The sequence below is a fragment of the Pollachius pollachius genome (genome assembly GCF_949987615.1).
Source record: "Pollachius pollachius genome assembly, chromosome: 9".
In the NCBI taxonomy this organism is placed as follows: Eukaryota; Metazoa; Chordata; class Actinopteri; order Gadiformes; family Gadidae; genus Pollachius; species Pollachius pollachius.
Window position 1 is genome coordinate 16,968,368 of NC_136942.1, and position 14,634 is coordinate 16,983,001.

The 14,634-nt window shown below is 39.7% G+C and overlaps 2 protein-coding genes across 6 annotated transcripts in view; one reads left to right on the forward strand and one right to left on the reverse strand.

Moving 5' to 3' along the window:
* mical2b (microtubule associated monooxygenase, calponin and LIM domain containing 2b) overlaps window positions 1–7,553 on the reverse strand; it is a 37,082-nt gene extending 29,529 nt beyond the window's left edge. For 2 of the 5 annotated variants that reach the window (XM_079743403.1, XM_079743404.1), the window contains exon 1: window positions 7,231–7,552. The gene's annotated coding sequence lies outside the window, so the exon portion shown is untranslated. Of the gene's footprint in view, window positions 1–7,230 lie in introns of all 5 variants that reach the window. The other 3 variants (XM_079743406.1, XM_079743402.1, XM_079743405.1) reach the window with 3 other exon arrangements.
* A 995-nt stretch (window positions 7,554–8,548) lies between these two features.
* Window positions 8,549–14,532, forward strand: dkk3b (dickkopf WNT signaling pathway inhibitor 3b). The gene is made up of 7 exons (XM_079743425.1): window positions 8,549–8,801; window positions 8,943–9,026; window positions 9,613–9,693; window positions 12,149–12,241; window positions 12,377–12,521; window positions 13,201–13,351; window positions 13,730–14,532. The coding sequence occupies exons 1-7, from the start codon at window positions 8,634–8,636 to the stop codon at window positions 13,752–13,754; spliced, it is 747 nt and encodes a 248-aa protein (XP_079599551.1). The 5' UTR covers window positions 8,549–8,633; the 3' UTR covers window positions 13,755–14,532.
* Window positions 14,533–14,634: the final 102 nt, after the last annotated feature.

The window sequence follows — 14,634 nt, forward strand, 5'->3', positions numbered from 1 at the left end:
GTCGCATTCCATATGAGAGGAATGCACGTAACACACACTGGAAATAAACCGCTGAGGTCGCCCCGGATGGCGTCCAAAGTGCCCTGTCCAGTGTTCTATATGTAGGACCCATGGGCACACAGGGTCTACTGGTTATGCCACAAATATGGACGTTATCAGCCATTATCTCTGCACAGGCTTGTTGCTTAGTATCCAGCACAAATACCGCCAACAATAAGGACCATATAATGTTGGGTTCAAATGTTCATTGGCTGGACATATCTTGTTCTCCAGAAAAGGGTTGCTCTGGCTTCACTGAATGCCTGATATGATAATAAACAAGCTGCACGAATGGAAGGGTTTCAGCAGAGCGGTCACATGTGGGAAGAAACATGTAATGCAGCCCAGTGAGTACATGCATAAGCTTAAAACTCACACTATCAGCTTTCCCATGGATCACTTCCTGCAGGCATACAGATACACAAACACAATTGGATGAAGTTCATGTCCTTCAATAACTGTTATGATAACTGATGATATGATAACAACCTGATCTCCCACTGAGCAAGTATTAAAGCATAGATGCAGTCTGAAAACACAGCACTTAACAATAACAATAATTGTTGAAAAGCACTGAATAGAAGAAAGAATTAGAAATTAATGTGAGCTGCTTCAGTGTGTAGGATTTAATGTTTAGGTAATAGTGCTGTGCTTAGAGTACACAGAACCATCAGCTACAGTGAATCATTGCATTTACATTATTACCAATGTCTCTACAGTGTGCAACTCAACTGACTGCTCCATCGTTCTGTTTCAAGCGCAATCTGCACCAAGTTCAAGAGTGGCCAATGGGGGTATCAGATCTCAGCCAACTAACATAGCTTGGCAGCAAACACTAACCTCTCAATTTCTACACCCACACTTACTGCAAACCACGCACACCTGTGCACACTACTTGAAGTCGGTCTCAGTCTTCGTACATAGTTTCCAAACTCTTTCAGTAATCTTGAAGACTTAGGAGACATATAGGTCTTTCATACAGGAAAAATAACAAATAAATGTTAATGAACTTGCAGTACCACAAACACAAGTTTTGTCTGAACAAGGTAACAAGGTAAGAAATTGTCTTTCAATACTCTTCCCATGGACTCCAAGATTCAATATTTCCAAGCTAGCCTATATATATATCGCTGATCATCATGAGACATCATGATCCACCCCCTAACCCATTGAAATTGGTTATGCGGTTGGGCAAATTTCTTTATTTGTACGGTAGAGTAACTAGATATACTATGTCTTATATTGCACACTTCACTCTGCAGGAGTTAAATATAAACAAAATAGCCTATATAACCAAGTATTTAGTGCACACATCCTATGAAAGTCACTGTCTATATGCTGCAGCAACATCATATGTCAGTATAATCACAACAGATCCCCAGCTTAACCTGCTGGGGTTCTGTTGTTGGTAATAAGGGCCCTGAAGCCCTTCAAGACAGTGATGTGAAAAATATGACTTTTTCTTGATCTTAATTTTATATCTTTATAAAGGTGATCAGTAAGGTACAGAGGCCCGGCCCCAGGAGAGGGAAAACGGTGCAATGCCCCCTCAGCTAAATATTGTACTCCCTTCGTTTGGTATCCATTAGGGATGCACCGATGTATCGGACGAACATCGGTAACGGCCGATATTCGCGTTGTTGACTGCCATCGGCCTATCGGAAAATAAGATGACATTCATCGACGGCAGTAAACGATGTTTACATGTTTAATGCTTCCCCCTCTTGAAATGTAACTGGAAAACGTCTTACAAACTGCATATCGCTGATCTTTCTCCGAGACAGTGAAATACTCCCACACGACCGACATTTTTTCTTTTCCTGTCGTATCACTCCGAAAGCGTCTTCGGTTGCTAAGCGACGTCAACGTTTTCGGCGGACTATTTCTCAGCTGATCAACACTACGAATGATGGTAACAAATAAATTGTAAAAAGACACACCGTGTGAAGCTATATCTTTGGCCATAGTTTCCATATGCTAAAGAGGTGTCTAGTTCACCGTCATGCAGGCTGTGTTCAGTAAAATATATAGCGGTCTGTTTCCGGCGCATGTAGGCCTATCTGCCTAAACCCACCCTGAAATAATTTTGATGTTGAATGTTGATGGCGCAGTCGTTGAAATAAACAGATTGATTCATACAAATCATAACAGCCTCTCCCTGTGTCATTGTGTGTGCGTGTATACGAGGGGCGTGTCTGCGTGCGTGCGTGGTGGGTTAGGGTTGGTTTCCCTTGCACAAAAGAATAAAAATAAATAAATAACAAAAAAACATTGGTATCGGCATCGGCTATCGGCCAAATTGTTATTTTAAACATCGGTATCGGCCCAGAATTTCACAATCGGTGCATCCCTAGTATCCATATTTCCTATCACACTAACGCACTATAAAAAAAAAAAGGTAGGCTGCACCGAGTTGGTCCAGCATACAAAATATGGAACTTGCAAAGAGTGTACTGTATTGTAATGGATTTACTGTATAGGGTGTGTCTTAACTCATTAGAAGAAACTAGTTCTGGGGAGTTAGTAATGTGTTGACAAGAATGAAACGATAAAGGAGGAGGTTTGTAGGTCAGCCTGGGGGAAAGGCAGAGCCTTTGTATACCCGATAGGTTAATTCTGTGGTATTATACCACAAGGGTACAGACGTCAGCTAACCTAAAACCAGTACACACTTGTGTTATGAAAATACAAAAGGCAAGCCATATGATAAGGTTTGTTTACAATTCATAACATTATAATAAATGCAGTAAGATCAACCAAAAAATAATAAAAGGTAGAGGTCAGACGAATGTGTTTTGTTTAATAATTTAGTTTGATGAGGGCAATGGTCATTAAAAGTCTCTTGCATGTATGTGTGGTTGTAATCTGATTAATCAGTCTAGAGCAGTCTAGTTCCTGATTACATGCCAGAAGTTTTTTCTGGACCTTAAGCAAAAATATCTCTGTACCAGTATAGATAGATAGTTATATGACTTTGGACTGCAGATAATGGTCGCAACAATAAGATAACCTTCCAATAAACACATGCACTGTCAAATGTTTCTGTAGAAACTGTTTAAGACTAAAGAGTCATCCGAACTTACAATTAGGATAATTTATTTGAATAATAAATGTACAATAACATACAACAAACATACAATAGTCGGAGGCCTCACATTAATCCGAGGCCTCAGATGGAGTTGTCCTGCGTCTTCGCAAGGAGAAGTCCAATGCATTGGCAAAAGCAAGCACTTCTTATACAGTGGCAAAGTTCTCAGAAATACTCAGAAAAGAGAACAGCTCTGCTCCCCAATAAAATGTTGTATTGGTTTACCAGATGGCGGTCAACGATTGATGAAACTCCTCATGATGTGTGATGGACAGATCCATATGTTGTTTCCTTTTTATCATCTAAGCTTTGTCTCCCATTCCATGCACGGTCTAGCCGCCCTACCTGTTCCCAGTGTTATCTAACGTTAACCTTCTTGCCTGGGGCAAGAAGGTTATATACACTAGCATTATTTGATTTGATCTTTGACAATGGTAATGTGTGGAGACGTAGTGCCTTATCTTATCAGTCGGCAACCTTGATCTCCGACAATCCCGAGGGCTTCCGGGAAAAGGAACACTCAACAAATGGCAGTTAAAAAACTGAATGGATTACACTCTCTGATGTTAAACAACATCAGTGGTTGTTTTTCAAGTTATCAAATTGACTTAAGAATGCCAAGCAATACAGGTTATCGGACCTGATGTCTCTGAAATAGCAAAAGATGGTTATCAAATGATTTACTGTAGCCATCTGTCAAGCAGTATGCCCTGTGTACAGCACTGTATCTTAAGTTGTGAGACACATTATTTTCATTCGACACTTTAACGGTTGAACACATTTTTAACAGAGACTAAAGCCAGGCGTGCTGTTATTCTTTATTTACGTCCCGGTATCGACAGCATAACATGAACTGGGTATTAAATTAAGCCTTGAAACAAGCTTGGCTTCTATTTCTTCTAAATCCTTTTAGGGTCTATTTGACCCCAGCATTTCTGCTTCAAAGAACCAAACAGTGTCACAGGATAAATGTAACTTAGGAACAATAGCTGGAAGACATTATCGGTCATGCTCAAAGATATACATCTAACATTAGCCACCGTCCCTATGACGAAGCAGGCTGTTTAATAGTGGTGCCAAGAAACAGGCATCAGTCACTCTCTTTAGATGTATTAAAGATGAAATGTTTGCAAGAATTTGTAAATAGGCTAGAATTGGTTAAACAAAGCTGAATAACGATTCATAAATAGCCTTAAGCTGACGTAGTCCACATGTTTGCAGTCCTTACAAGATCTGTTCAACCATCGCACGCACAAGATCTTTTCAGCTCTGCAAAAACATACTAACATGCAAATATTGATACATTCTTTTGAGAGTATGCCTACGAGAAGCTTATTTTATGTCAACACTACAGGGACCAACACTAGAAACTGTACTCGGCAATGGTACAGCAACTTCCTCATCAGAAATGCGCACCTGCTTAGATAATTAGCATGAGATTCAAATATTAGAGTACATACAAATCTTCCAGATGCGTACAATTCAAATCAATGTAAAACAGTAAGGATTATAGTCAATAGTTTCTGATTAGTAACGTTCAAATCCATACATTTCTTTCGTTAATTGTAATGAAGTGATTATCAAACCCCCTTTGTACAAAGAGGGGGTTAAACCATAAACTAAAAGGGAAAACAAGCTACAAACAAACATGTGATATTAAGATTATTTAAAACAGATTTTGTGTTTGCCGTGGCCAGATGCAGAGACAAATTTTCCCAAATGAGGCCAGTGATGACCTGAAATAAACAAAACTCCCATGGCAGTCACAATACATTATGATTATCGTTTTGTCTTCCGTTGATACGAAGTCAGATATAGTTAGCACATAAAGCACATGAAATGATAAATAAAATAACCACACCACACCAGTATCAGGCGTGCATGGGTGAAGACAATAGCCAAGTAGGGTTAGAAACAATATGATTAAATAGGAGAGGATTCTTCTCTCCAATGTGACCAATAACCAATAACATCCCATTCATAATCCGGTAAACCTACAAAGAATAAGCAAAGCCACAGGCCAGCTTTGGCCAGAGAGTTTACTCATGGCTGCAATGCATCAAGCCCTCCATTGGTTCTGGAGTAGATCTGGTGAATCTTAAGTGTTACCCGATACCTGCATACTCCATATCTTTGCTAGAACAATCCATAGCTTGGTTTAGCAGGACCTTTTCGCAGAACAAGCCCAGAGGAAGTATGGTTTAACTGGTACCGTTGCTGAAACTTAAAGTATTGCTGAGAATATATTAGAAAGCTTGATATAAACCAAACCGGTTTAGAGTGTTGCATATGGGCTTAGCCACCATTCCTAATCCTTATAGTATTAACACAGTGTAGCAAAGAAGTTTGGAGCTGGCTTTAGCCATAGGCTAGTTAATGGTGTTGGGTCATGACAACAAAGTAATCAGGTTTCTCCTTTGTAATGGCCAAAATGTTTGGATAGAGATTCAAGTTACAATAAGAAGTAGTCCAATACATATTTTGCTGACAATTCCTGATAACTCTCCATAGACCTTGTAGTTGGTATGTAAAGATATGAATCGCTATATTGGTCAGTAATGATGCCACCATTCGATAAAGAGAATAGAGAAAATTGTCTGTTTCCATTGTTGCAAATCCATTCACTCCCACCCAAGAGCTCAAAAAAGTACATAAATGTCTGTGGGCTTAGTTAGATTTAACTTAAGAACCTCTACATTATTGGATGGGATTTGAGTCATGTGTCTTCAGGATTTTAAAGACAAACAGGCAGAGGTCAGGGCAGAGCAGAGAAATAAAAGTGACGTAATGGCCTCCCATTTGAATGCCAATTAATTTGGTTGATAAATCCATAAAAAAAGTAATCCAGATTCAAGAACTCGTGTGAGGCTGCTTAAATTGGTATATGCTGTAAAACACTGAATATTGCAACAATGTTTCCTAATGTATTGTGGACAGGTTCAGGCAGAGCATTTAATTTTCAGTTAGTTGTTGTTTAATTCATTTTGGAAGCACTACCGACCATTGCAATTGTGTACACAAATTATATGAAGTGAACTGAAATCAATCTTTGGATAATGAACTGCTACCACATGTGGTGGTTAACAGTGGGGACATGCTGAAGCTTAAAGTGGGGACACTGGCCTCCCTCGTGTATTTCTGTCTGCTCCCCTCCGTCATACGTTCTATGTTTCTATCTTGCTGTCCCTGACTCCCACTCTCTCACCCCCTTATAAGTCTGCCAGTTATTCCAGGAAGTGGCAGCTTGTGTGACGTTGTTGCTGATGAGGAATACTTTCATTTTAAATATCTCCAGATTTGTAAATAGAACAAAGATATCAAAGTCAGCAGGATAATAGTAAATTATTGTCAGCATACATATTCCCCTTCCATCTGAATATAGTTAAATGCATGTAAGTCCTTCTTGCAGATCAATAAGGTAAACGTTTATAATTCAACTCAAACCTTACACTACAACAAACGACAAATGAAGAAGCATTGGGCCTCATGCAGATTGGATTTTAGAAACCACCTGCTAGACACCATGCCTGCGAATGAGATGACCATTAGCAACATCATAAAATCAGAAGCTCATATGCATTACATGCTGCCTCTGTGTGATGGGGAAAACTTTGACTGTACGCATTACTTTCAATATTGTGGACACATTCCAATTCAAATAATAAGACATTCATATTAAGCAAAGCATGGGAAGTGTAACCTACATTTGACCCAATCAAACCAGTTTCCCTTAAGTAGGGTAGGCTATCGCTTAGAAATATTTATTTTGGACATGGATCCTCCACCTAGCTTAAGCGTCACTAAGGGTAACTTTAACCAAACATTGCACTTGTCTAAAACACTAACGTTATATACGTTGTCCTTAAGTAACTTTGCTAAATAATTAAACAACTCACAACATGTAGCCTTAATAATACTACGATTCTACAATAATGCCAACAAACGGCCAACCACAGGCAGGCAGCCCCGTTGTTTCCATCAAATCCACGATGTATAAGTACTCGTCAATTTGGCTTTCAAGAATCATAACGAAAGCTTCGTAACATTAACAGAATGGCCGCACATTCACAAATATGAGTCAAATCCGCCTCCAGTCTACTTACACATGAGTGTCAATTGTGTAATCCTCAAAATGATGGCTCTCGGTTTGAAGACAGCGTTGTTGTCCTTAGGATCATATTGAGTCGGTGTGCACTGATAAAAGCCGGTGGATATCCCGGTGTTGGCCGCTCCTGACAGCTCACATGACGGTCACTCAGACCCCTTCAAGTGCGACTAACTAACCACACCGGTGCGCCGCTGGAAGGCGGTGCTACCTACAGATTACTCCAACGACATCCAATTGGATACATTTGGGAATATCAACGTATAACGCGACTCATTGTTTCAATGGGTGGGCGTCAAGGGGAAAATAATTTTATGGGACAATTGCGGAACAAGCTGGACAACATGATGTACAGGAAAATACCTGTGGATGGAATCTCGTAAATGAACCGACCACCTGTGGCTCCCACTTAAATAGTTTTAAAAATGTTGCTTATATAAGCCTAATCGTAGCCTAAATGTATAGGCTAAATGTATATCATTAATAGTGTGCTAATTTCTGTCTCGGTGTAGACCTATGCAGACTATTTTCTCTGTTGTTCAGTTCATTCCTCTTTCTGTCTCACGTTTCACGGTAGTCCATTTACTGCTCCGTGGCAGCTGTCCACTGGGAGCCAGGGCCGTGCCTGGTATCAACTTCAACGATGCATAGCAAACGTCAACAAGTGACTCCAAACCTTCGACCATTTAAGTACTACCCTATCCTGCGCTGGGAGTTACGTACGTGAAAACCATCCAGTTCATAGCACCAACAGAAAACGGCATAAATGGTCAAAAGTATAGCCTACGTGGGTGGTCCAGACGCATGTACAAAAATGTATATTTTTGCCTATGAATGTGTGAGTACGAACTGTCTTAGCCACGCGGTTGTCTTAAAAAATAACTAAGTGAACGACACCATCTAGTGGTAATGATATGCAATCACATTGTTTAAGGTTATTATAACTAGACAGACTGACGCTGGAAAATAGAATTGGACAGTTTCTTTCGATAAAATAATGTAGTCCTAAGCAATTACCAACACTTCAGCATTTTAACGGGGCAAAACATGTATTAAAGCTATAAAGAGAACTTAATATTCAACTTTTGGGAAATGTCATATTATATTAGCTATTAAAAAGGGTGAATTAAGACCATAGGCTATTTAAGTTCACAAACTATACATTTATTTCCTAGAAAACCAAGGCACTTTCATTCCTTTGTCAAGCCATTCATCTTGAAAGTTTCTGGTTTAATTTTGATTTCCCCCTTCTCTTCCCCCCAGACTTTTCCAAATAAAACACGTTGTTCAGCTGTGTCCGGCTGTGAGCTCTGCGTCATGCGTCAGGCAGCTCTCTACCCACGGCGGTCTTTCTTTATCCTGCTCTAGCACGAAACACAACGTCCCGCTGCTGTTTGGAAGATGCAGTCGGTTGTGTTGCTTCTGAATTTGGGCTTTTCTTTGCTTGCGGCTGGAGGAAGCGTCGAGGATGCCGTGGAGCGTGGACCAGTGAGTCTGAATGACATGTTTCGAGAGGTGGAGATGCTGATGGAGGACACACAACAGATGTTGGAGGAGGCTGTAGATCAGGTCAGAGATATTTGGGCTAAAATAGCTTCATTTATTGACTTTTACACAATTAGATTATAGACTTTGACAAAACACACGTATGTGGCCTTGATTTCCTCCAGAGCTAAACTTCATTTCTTTTAAACACATGCAAACCCTCAGATATCTACGGAGAGTGCCAAATCATCCCTATCGTCACTGGCTCTACCCGGTACCTTTCACAACTACACTTTTACAAACGACAAGGTACGTAGGACTATATAAATTCATAATAAAATATAAGGATATGAATCATCTTTATTAAAAAAGTGGGCATAAACATAAAGTTGGCACAAAATAAGTTGTACAGATGCTTAGGTCTTCTGAAGTGTCTGATGTTCATCCAACAATGATGATAGGCCTATATGGTCGTGTAGTGCATACCTATCATATGAAACAAACAAAAAAATACTACCTAATAAGAAAAGGGAGACAGCAATGACTTTTTCGCCATCTTGCGGTGACATATTTTTCGTCACCGCACCATCGCGGTGTGTCTAGACCTACTCCAAACTATATGATTGCAGCAAACAAATACATTGTAACCCATGAAAAAGGTTACGTAATTTTCTTTCAAATTGTCAATAAATTCACTATAGACAAGACAGAGAACACTCAGTCAATCCATACTTACCATGTAAATGTGTAGTGTTGTACCATGCTTTATACATTTGAAGTTAATTATATCTGTAAATGTTTACTTTCATATACGTTCCATGTAGTTTTTATAATTGTTAATTTTTAATTGTTTTAAATAAAAATAATTAAATAATTACTAATTTGCCTTCTGCAGGAAAGTAATAACGGCACAAGAGAGCCTCACCTTCCACGTGCCCATGTGGAGATCTCCAGCCAGTGGAACAATGTCGATCATGTGAGTTTTAATGAACAGTCTGTCTTTTCAGTCTCAGTCAAAGCCCTGTGTAATGATCTGTGTTGCTCTTCAGCTCATTTAGTAGCTGCACTTAACACAGAGAATGAAACACATTTGTTTACTGTAATATTACTTCAGACATCAAGCTTTTAAGTGACATTTTTGGTCAAGGAAAATTGCAAACACTAATAGCACATATTGTATAATGTAATATACAACATTAGCAAGTCGTTGAGAATCCAACAGCATATGTCAATCTAATAGCCTGACTCAAAAATAACCATAACCACTGTTTATGTATCATATGAAAACAAATATCCAACTGCCCTAGTTTCAGAGCCAATGTTTCCCTTCCATTCCATTTTTTTCCATGGCTAATCAGGCCTACTTATGATGTAAACTGCTAAAGCTGTTTTGTCAAACAAGAGGCTAGCAGAGTTAATCCTTTCAGTTATATTTCAGTTACATTTCCATTGGCAATACTTCCATTGGATGCTTTTTCTGTCTAATGCTACACTTAACTCAATGACAATTGAATAAAGTCATAATACAGCAGTTCTCGTTGTCCTTGGCTTAAGGATACTAACATTAAGAGCTGGAATATGTTCTGTGGCTTTATTTAACCCAAGCAACGTCTTACAAGGGTGAGATCATCCTGAACAGTCAGACCAACCTTATACTTATCATAGTATATGGAACCAAGAAAAGAACAGTATGGCTTTATGATTTTTCCATGCTGCATGTGTTGCTATTACAACAGTTTTTACAGCACTGTTAATACCATGTTCTTTCCTGGCAGTCTTGCGAAGTGTAGCTTCATTAATAGAGCAGGCTCTTGCTAACAAAACCAACCCAGGGATGAGACGGAACAGGCATTACGACTAGACGGGAAAGTCTGTAGAAAAGGACTAAATCAGTTGGCATATCCGAGCCTGTATGTGGTTGACTTGTAAAGTCAGCAAACAAAAGTACATCTTTCAGTTTCATGGCTCTCAAAGACTAGTTTATGCAGATTTGAAATGATCCATAACATTTTTTATTCTCTATACTGGCACGGAAGTGTATGTTTTTGGAGGCAGTAGAAGCTATTTTCCCCTATGAAGTGGAGGAGATGGAATTTAAACAATTACTACTGGTCTTGGGTGATTAATAGCAGCTGCTTTCTTATAAAGTTGACTCACGAGCAGAGGGGTTTCCGTGGCCTACAAGTCTGCAGTGTTTTGTGTTTACCTCAATGATGTGTTATCTTGACATCAGAACCTATACATGTGTGTTTGTGTGTTTTTTGTTATTTTGAATAGTACTATATTCAACTATTTATAGCAAAGTAGCAAAATGCTGAAAACGAGAGGGCACTGCCTGCAATTCAGTAGACTAGTTAAATATGACTTATGCGTGGGCTTTGAGCAGTTGAAAGTTACTAACAGGATGAACTGGACACTCTGACTAGAAGTGGGGAGATTTGATTGGAGAAAACTGCCTTGTGTTCAGCTATGTGAAGGAGAGGTTAGGACTGAGAAAATGAGTATGTGAGACAATGAGAAAAAGAGGAAAATCAAAGGAGACAGAGAAATTTAGTTCTCAAATGTCTCCTTTCTAGACATGTCAACGAGAAGAGGGTGTGTGTGTGTGTGTGTGTGTGTGTGTGTGTGGGGGGGGGGGGGGGGGCGTTTATCGAACTGTTTATCCAAGTTTATGTGCATGGGTGTGGTTATCCTCGGTCCTTGGAAGACTGCCATGGCAACACGCACTTCCCTTAGTCACTCACCAGGGAACTAATTATGTCATAAGCCATAGAGTTCAGGAGATGGCTTAGCTGCTGTGGTAACGGATGATGTTCTTTAACAGACTGTACTATCTCAATCTTGCTTCCTAAGCTTTGATTCGGATTGAGAAGGATTGAGGGAAGTCAGTGTTCCTACTCCCAGGAGACAGAGGAGAGATAATTCTAAACATGCAAAGCCTGGTTGTGGCAGGAAGTAGTAATGTAATACAAGTCAGACTATACTAATTAGATGTTATTAAAAAATATATTTAATGGATTTATACACTTCATGTTTCTGTATTAAAATCCAATATTTGACTATATAAGTAATACAAATGTTTTATTGATTTGCTATTTAGTTCTGATCTAATTAACAAATGAATGATTAAATATAGAAAACTTCATTTAAATATGGTTCAACATATTTCCTATTTGCAACCTGTTTGCACCTTAACGCAAGATTGGAAGTTTTGCAAATGATATAGAGGTAGATAAGATCAGGAAACAAGGAAACAGGGAAAGACAATACAAGGAAGTTGAAATAACTTGCTCTGTGACCCTCTCTTAGCCAACTGTCATTTTGGACTTCACATGCCTTTTGGTGTTTATTTACCATCTAGATGGTGATTGAAAATTTAGTTTTGTTGTTTACTTTATGATGGCCTAAGGTTGTATCATCGTTCTCTCCAGGAGTGCATGATAGATGAAGACTGTGGCGACACGAGATACTGCTTCTATGAGATTGAAAAGTCCAAGTGTCTGCCATGCATCCCGACTGATATGGTGAGTATATGGTATACAGCATTTTAAAATGAGTGACATTGGTAATTATCTAGTGGATATAGGAAACATAATACTGTGTGTGTGTGTGCGTGTGTGCGTGCGTGCGTGCGTGCGTGCGTGCGTGCGTGCCCTCAGCCCTGCACTAAAGATGAGGAGTGCTGCTCAGATCAGATGTGTGTATGGGGTCAATGTACAGAGGATGCGACCAGTGGAACAGAGGGAACCATCTGTCAGTCCCAGAGGGACTGCAGGCCAGACCTCTGCTGTGCCTTCCAACGAGGTGACCATGACGTGCCGCTCACGCCCATAGACTGTATGCTCACACCACTCTTCATGCACTGAAGAACTGTTATCTTCCGCCAGCCATTAAGACTTACAATCAGTCTTAGGTTTGTGTATCTCAGTCATGTTTTAAGTAGTTGTAGTGAATTCATCTTTTGAACCATGGTGTTATTCGTTGTTTGCGAGGACTTTTTTACATTTGAATACTGAGAACTGCATGTTGCAAAACCAAAACCTTTCCAGCTTGAACTGAGGAAGTTAAACACATTGCAGAGATAAGAAAATATACACTTTCAAGATCGGGTGATAATATGGTATGATTCTACGGTTAACTGAAGGGTTTGCTGGTTAAAAATGCAATGATCTGCGATCTTCAGGATGACCACCATCACAACACCAGAAGAAGTCGATTCAATAATGGAATATTTTAAGAAGCCTGTAATAAGCCTATTCCCCCTCTAATTTCCTCATCTCTGCTCCTTCTCTTTCTCTGTCTGCATTCCTCCTTGTCCCTTCTCCTCTTCTCCCCCTACCCCTCCTCCCCATCTCTGTTTCTCCCTCTCTTTTCCACCTCCTCCTCTGCGTATCTACAACTCCCCTCCGTCTGTACTGCTCCTCTCATTGTCCCTACTCCTCCTCTCTGTCTCCTGCCTCTTGGTTCCCCCGCCTCTCCACAGAGCTGCTGTTCCCTGTGTGCAACCCCAGGCCAGAGAAAGGCGAATCCTGTGTGAATCACCCCAACCTGTTGATGGATCTGCTGTCCTGGGACACGGACGGCCCCCGTGACCACTGCCCGTGCGCTGGAGAGCTCCAGTGCCAACCTCATGGGTGAGAGCTATGATGGACAGAGGAGGGAGTTTAGGTTTGGGTCAGCACAGCAGTGGCCTGGTGAAAAATAAAATATGAATAGAAGAGTAATGAGACGCTTAGTAATGAGACGCTTCACCCTTTAAAACATGGGCCTATTGATTGTGAAAAAACAAGAAAGCACTTGCAAATTGTGAATGAAGTGTTTATGTATGAATATATATATATGATCAGTTAGGCAATCTTATCTGCAACAAGAACATTTGGACTAATGGTGGAATGGTGAACATTTGCTTGCACATTTGTATGTCCTATTTGAGATGGCAACCTTTAGTGGTCATAAAGGGTTTTTGTTGATGTGTCCACTAATTTTACTATACAATTGTTTCCCCCTCACAGACGTGGATCTCATTGTGGAGAGTAGCGACATGTCTTCAAAAATGGAAGATGAGAATGTACCAGGAAGAGGAAGACTTTTTTATAGTCCTATTAAACTTTTAATTTGCTCTAAGGTTGAATTACTTCACAATGGTTTGTATCAATTTACAGATGTCACAAATGGTCCATGTAGGGTCGTCAGTTACTGTTTGCACTATGAATATTCACCGGAAAACAATATAAAGGATTTTTTTCACTCAGAAGCCAGAAGGAAAACAACCAAAAGTAGAATCATCTTTAGCTCTCAGCCCTCTCTTGATTGGAGAAGGCTGCAAAATGCAGCGTTGAACACTAGATGGCAAAGTTTTGTATTTTTTTGTGCTTTCCAACCAGTCAAATAGTCGATAACGGCGTATCCGACTAGACACTATCTCTTCGGTAGTTCATTCAAATTCTGACCATGCAGTGCCAGTACTATCCTATGGCTAAAGGGGAAAAATGTTATATATATTATATAAAATCAAGAAAATACCGAACATTTATTTCGGAATGTCTTTTGGAATGTAACTTTTTATTTTACGGTAGGCTACTGTTTAAATTACTTGGTCAGACTATGGTGGACAGTTTTTCTGTAAATTCGTATTATGTTTGGATACGCCTACAGCAGAAAGTATTCAGTGTAGCCTATGTATCATTGACAATGTTGTTGTGATAAGAAATGATCCAATTAGGACTACAACACAGTTTTATTTTTACTATTTCGTTATGTTCGTGTTCTATGTATGATTTTTAATAAACGCGGGCGAGTGGAGTCCTAAGTCCTTCTTTATGTGGCTCTGTCTCTCAACGATGATGTTTTTTTACCAGACCATCCACCGCAGATCGGTTGATTAAATTAGTGTACATTTAAATTTAAGAAACTAGAA

Coding starts and splice junctions, on each gene's coding strand:
- dkk3b (XM_079743425.1), top strand. CDS start 8,634: ATGCAGTCGGTTGTGTTGCTTCTGAATTTGGGCTTTTCTTTGCTTGCG. Junction 9,027..9,612: donor ACACTTTTACAAACGACAAG/GTACGTAGGACT, acceptor TGCCTTCTGCAG/GAAAGTAATAACGGCACAAG. Junction 13,352..13,729: donor CTCCAGTGCCAACCTCATGG/GTGAGAGCTATG, acceptor TCCCCCTCACAG/ACGTGGATCTCATTGTGGAG.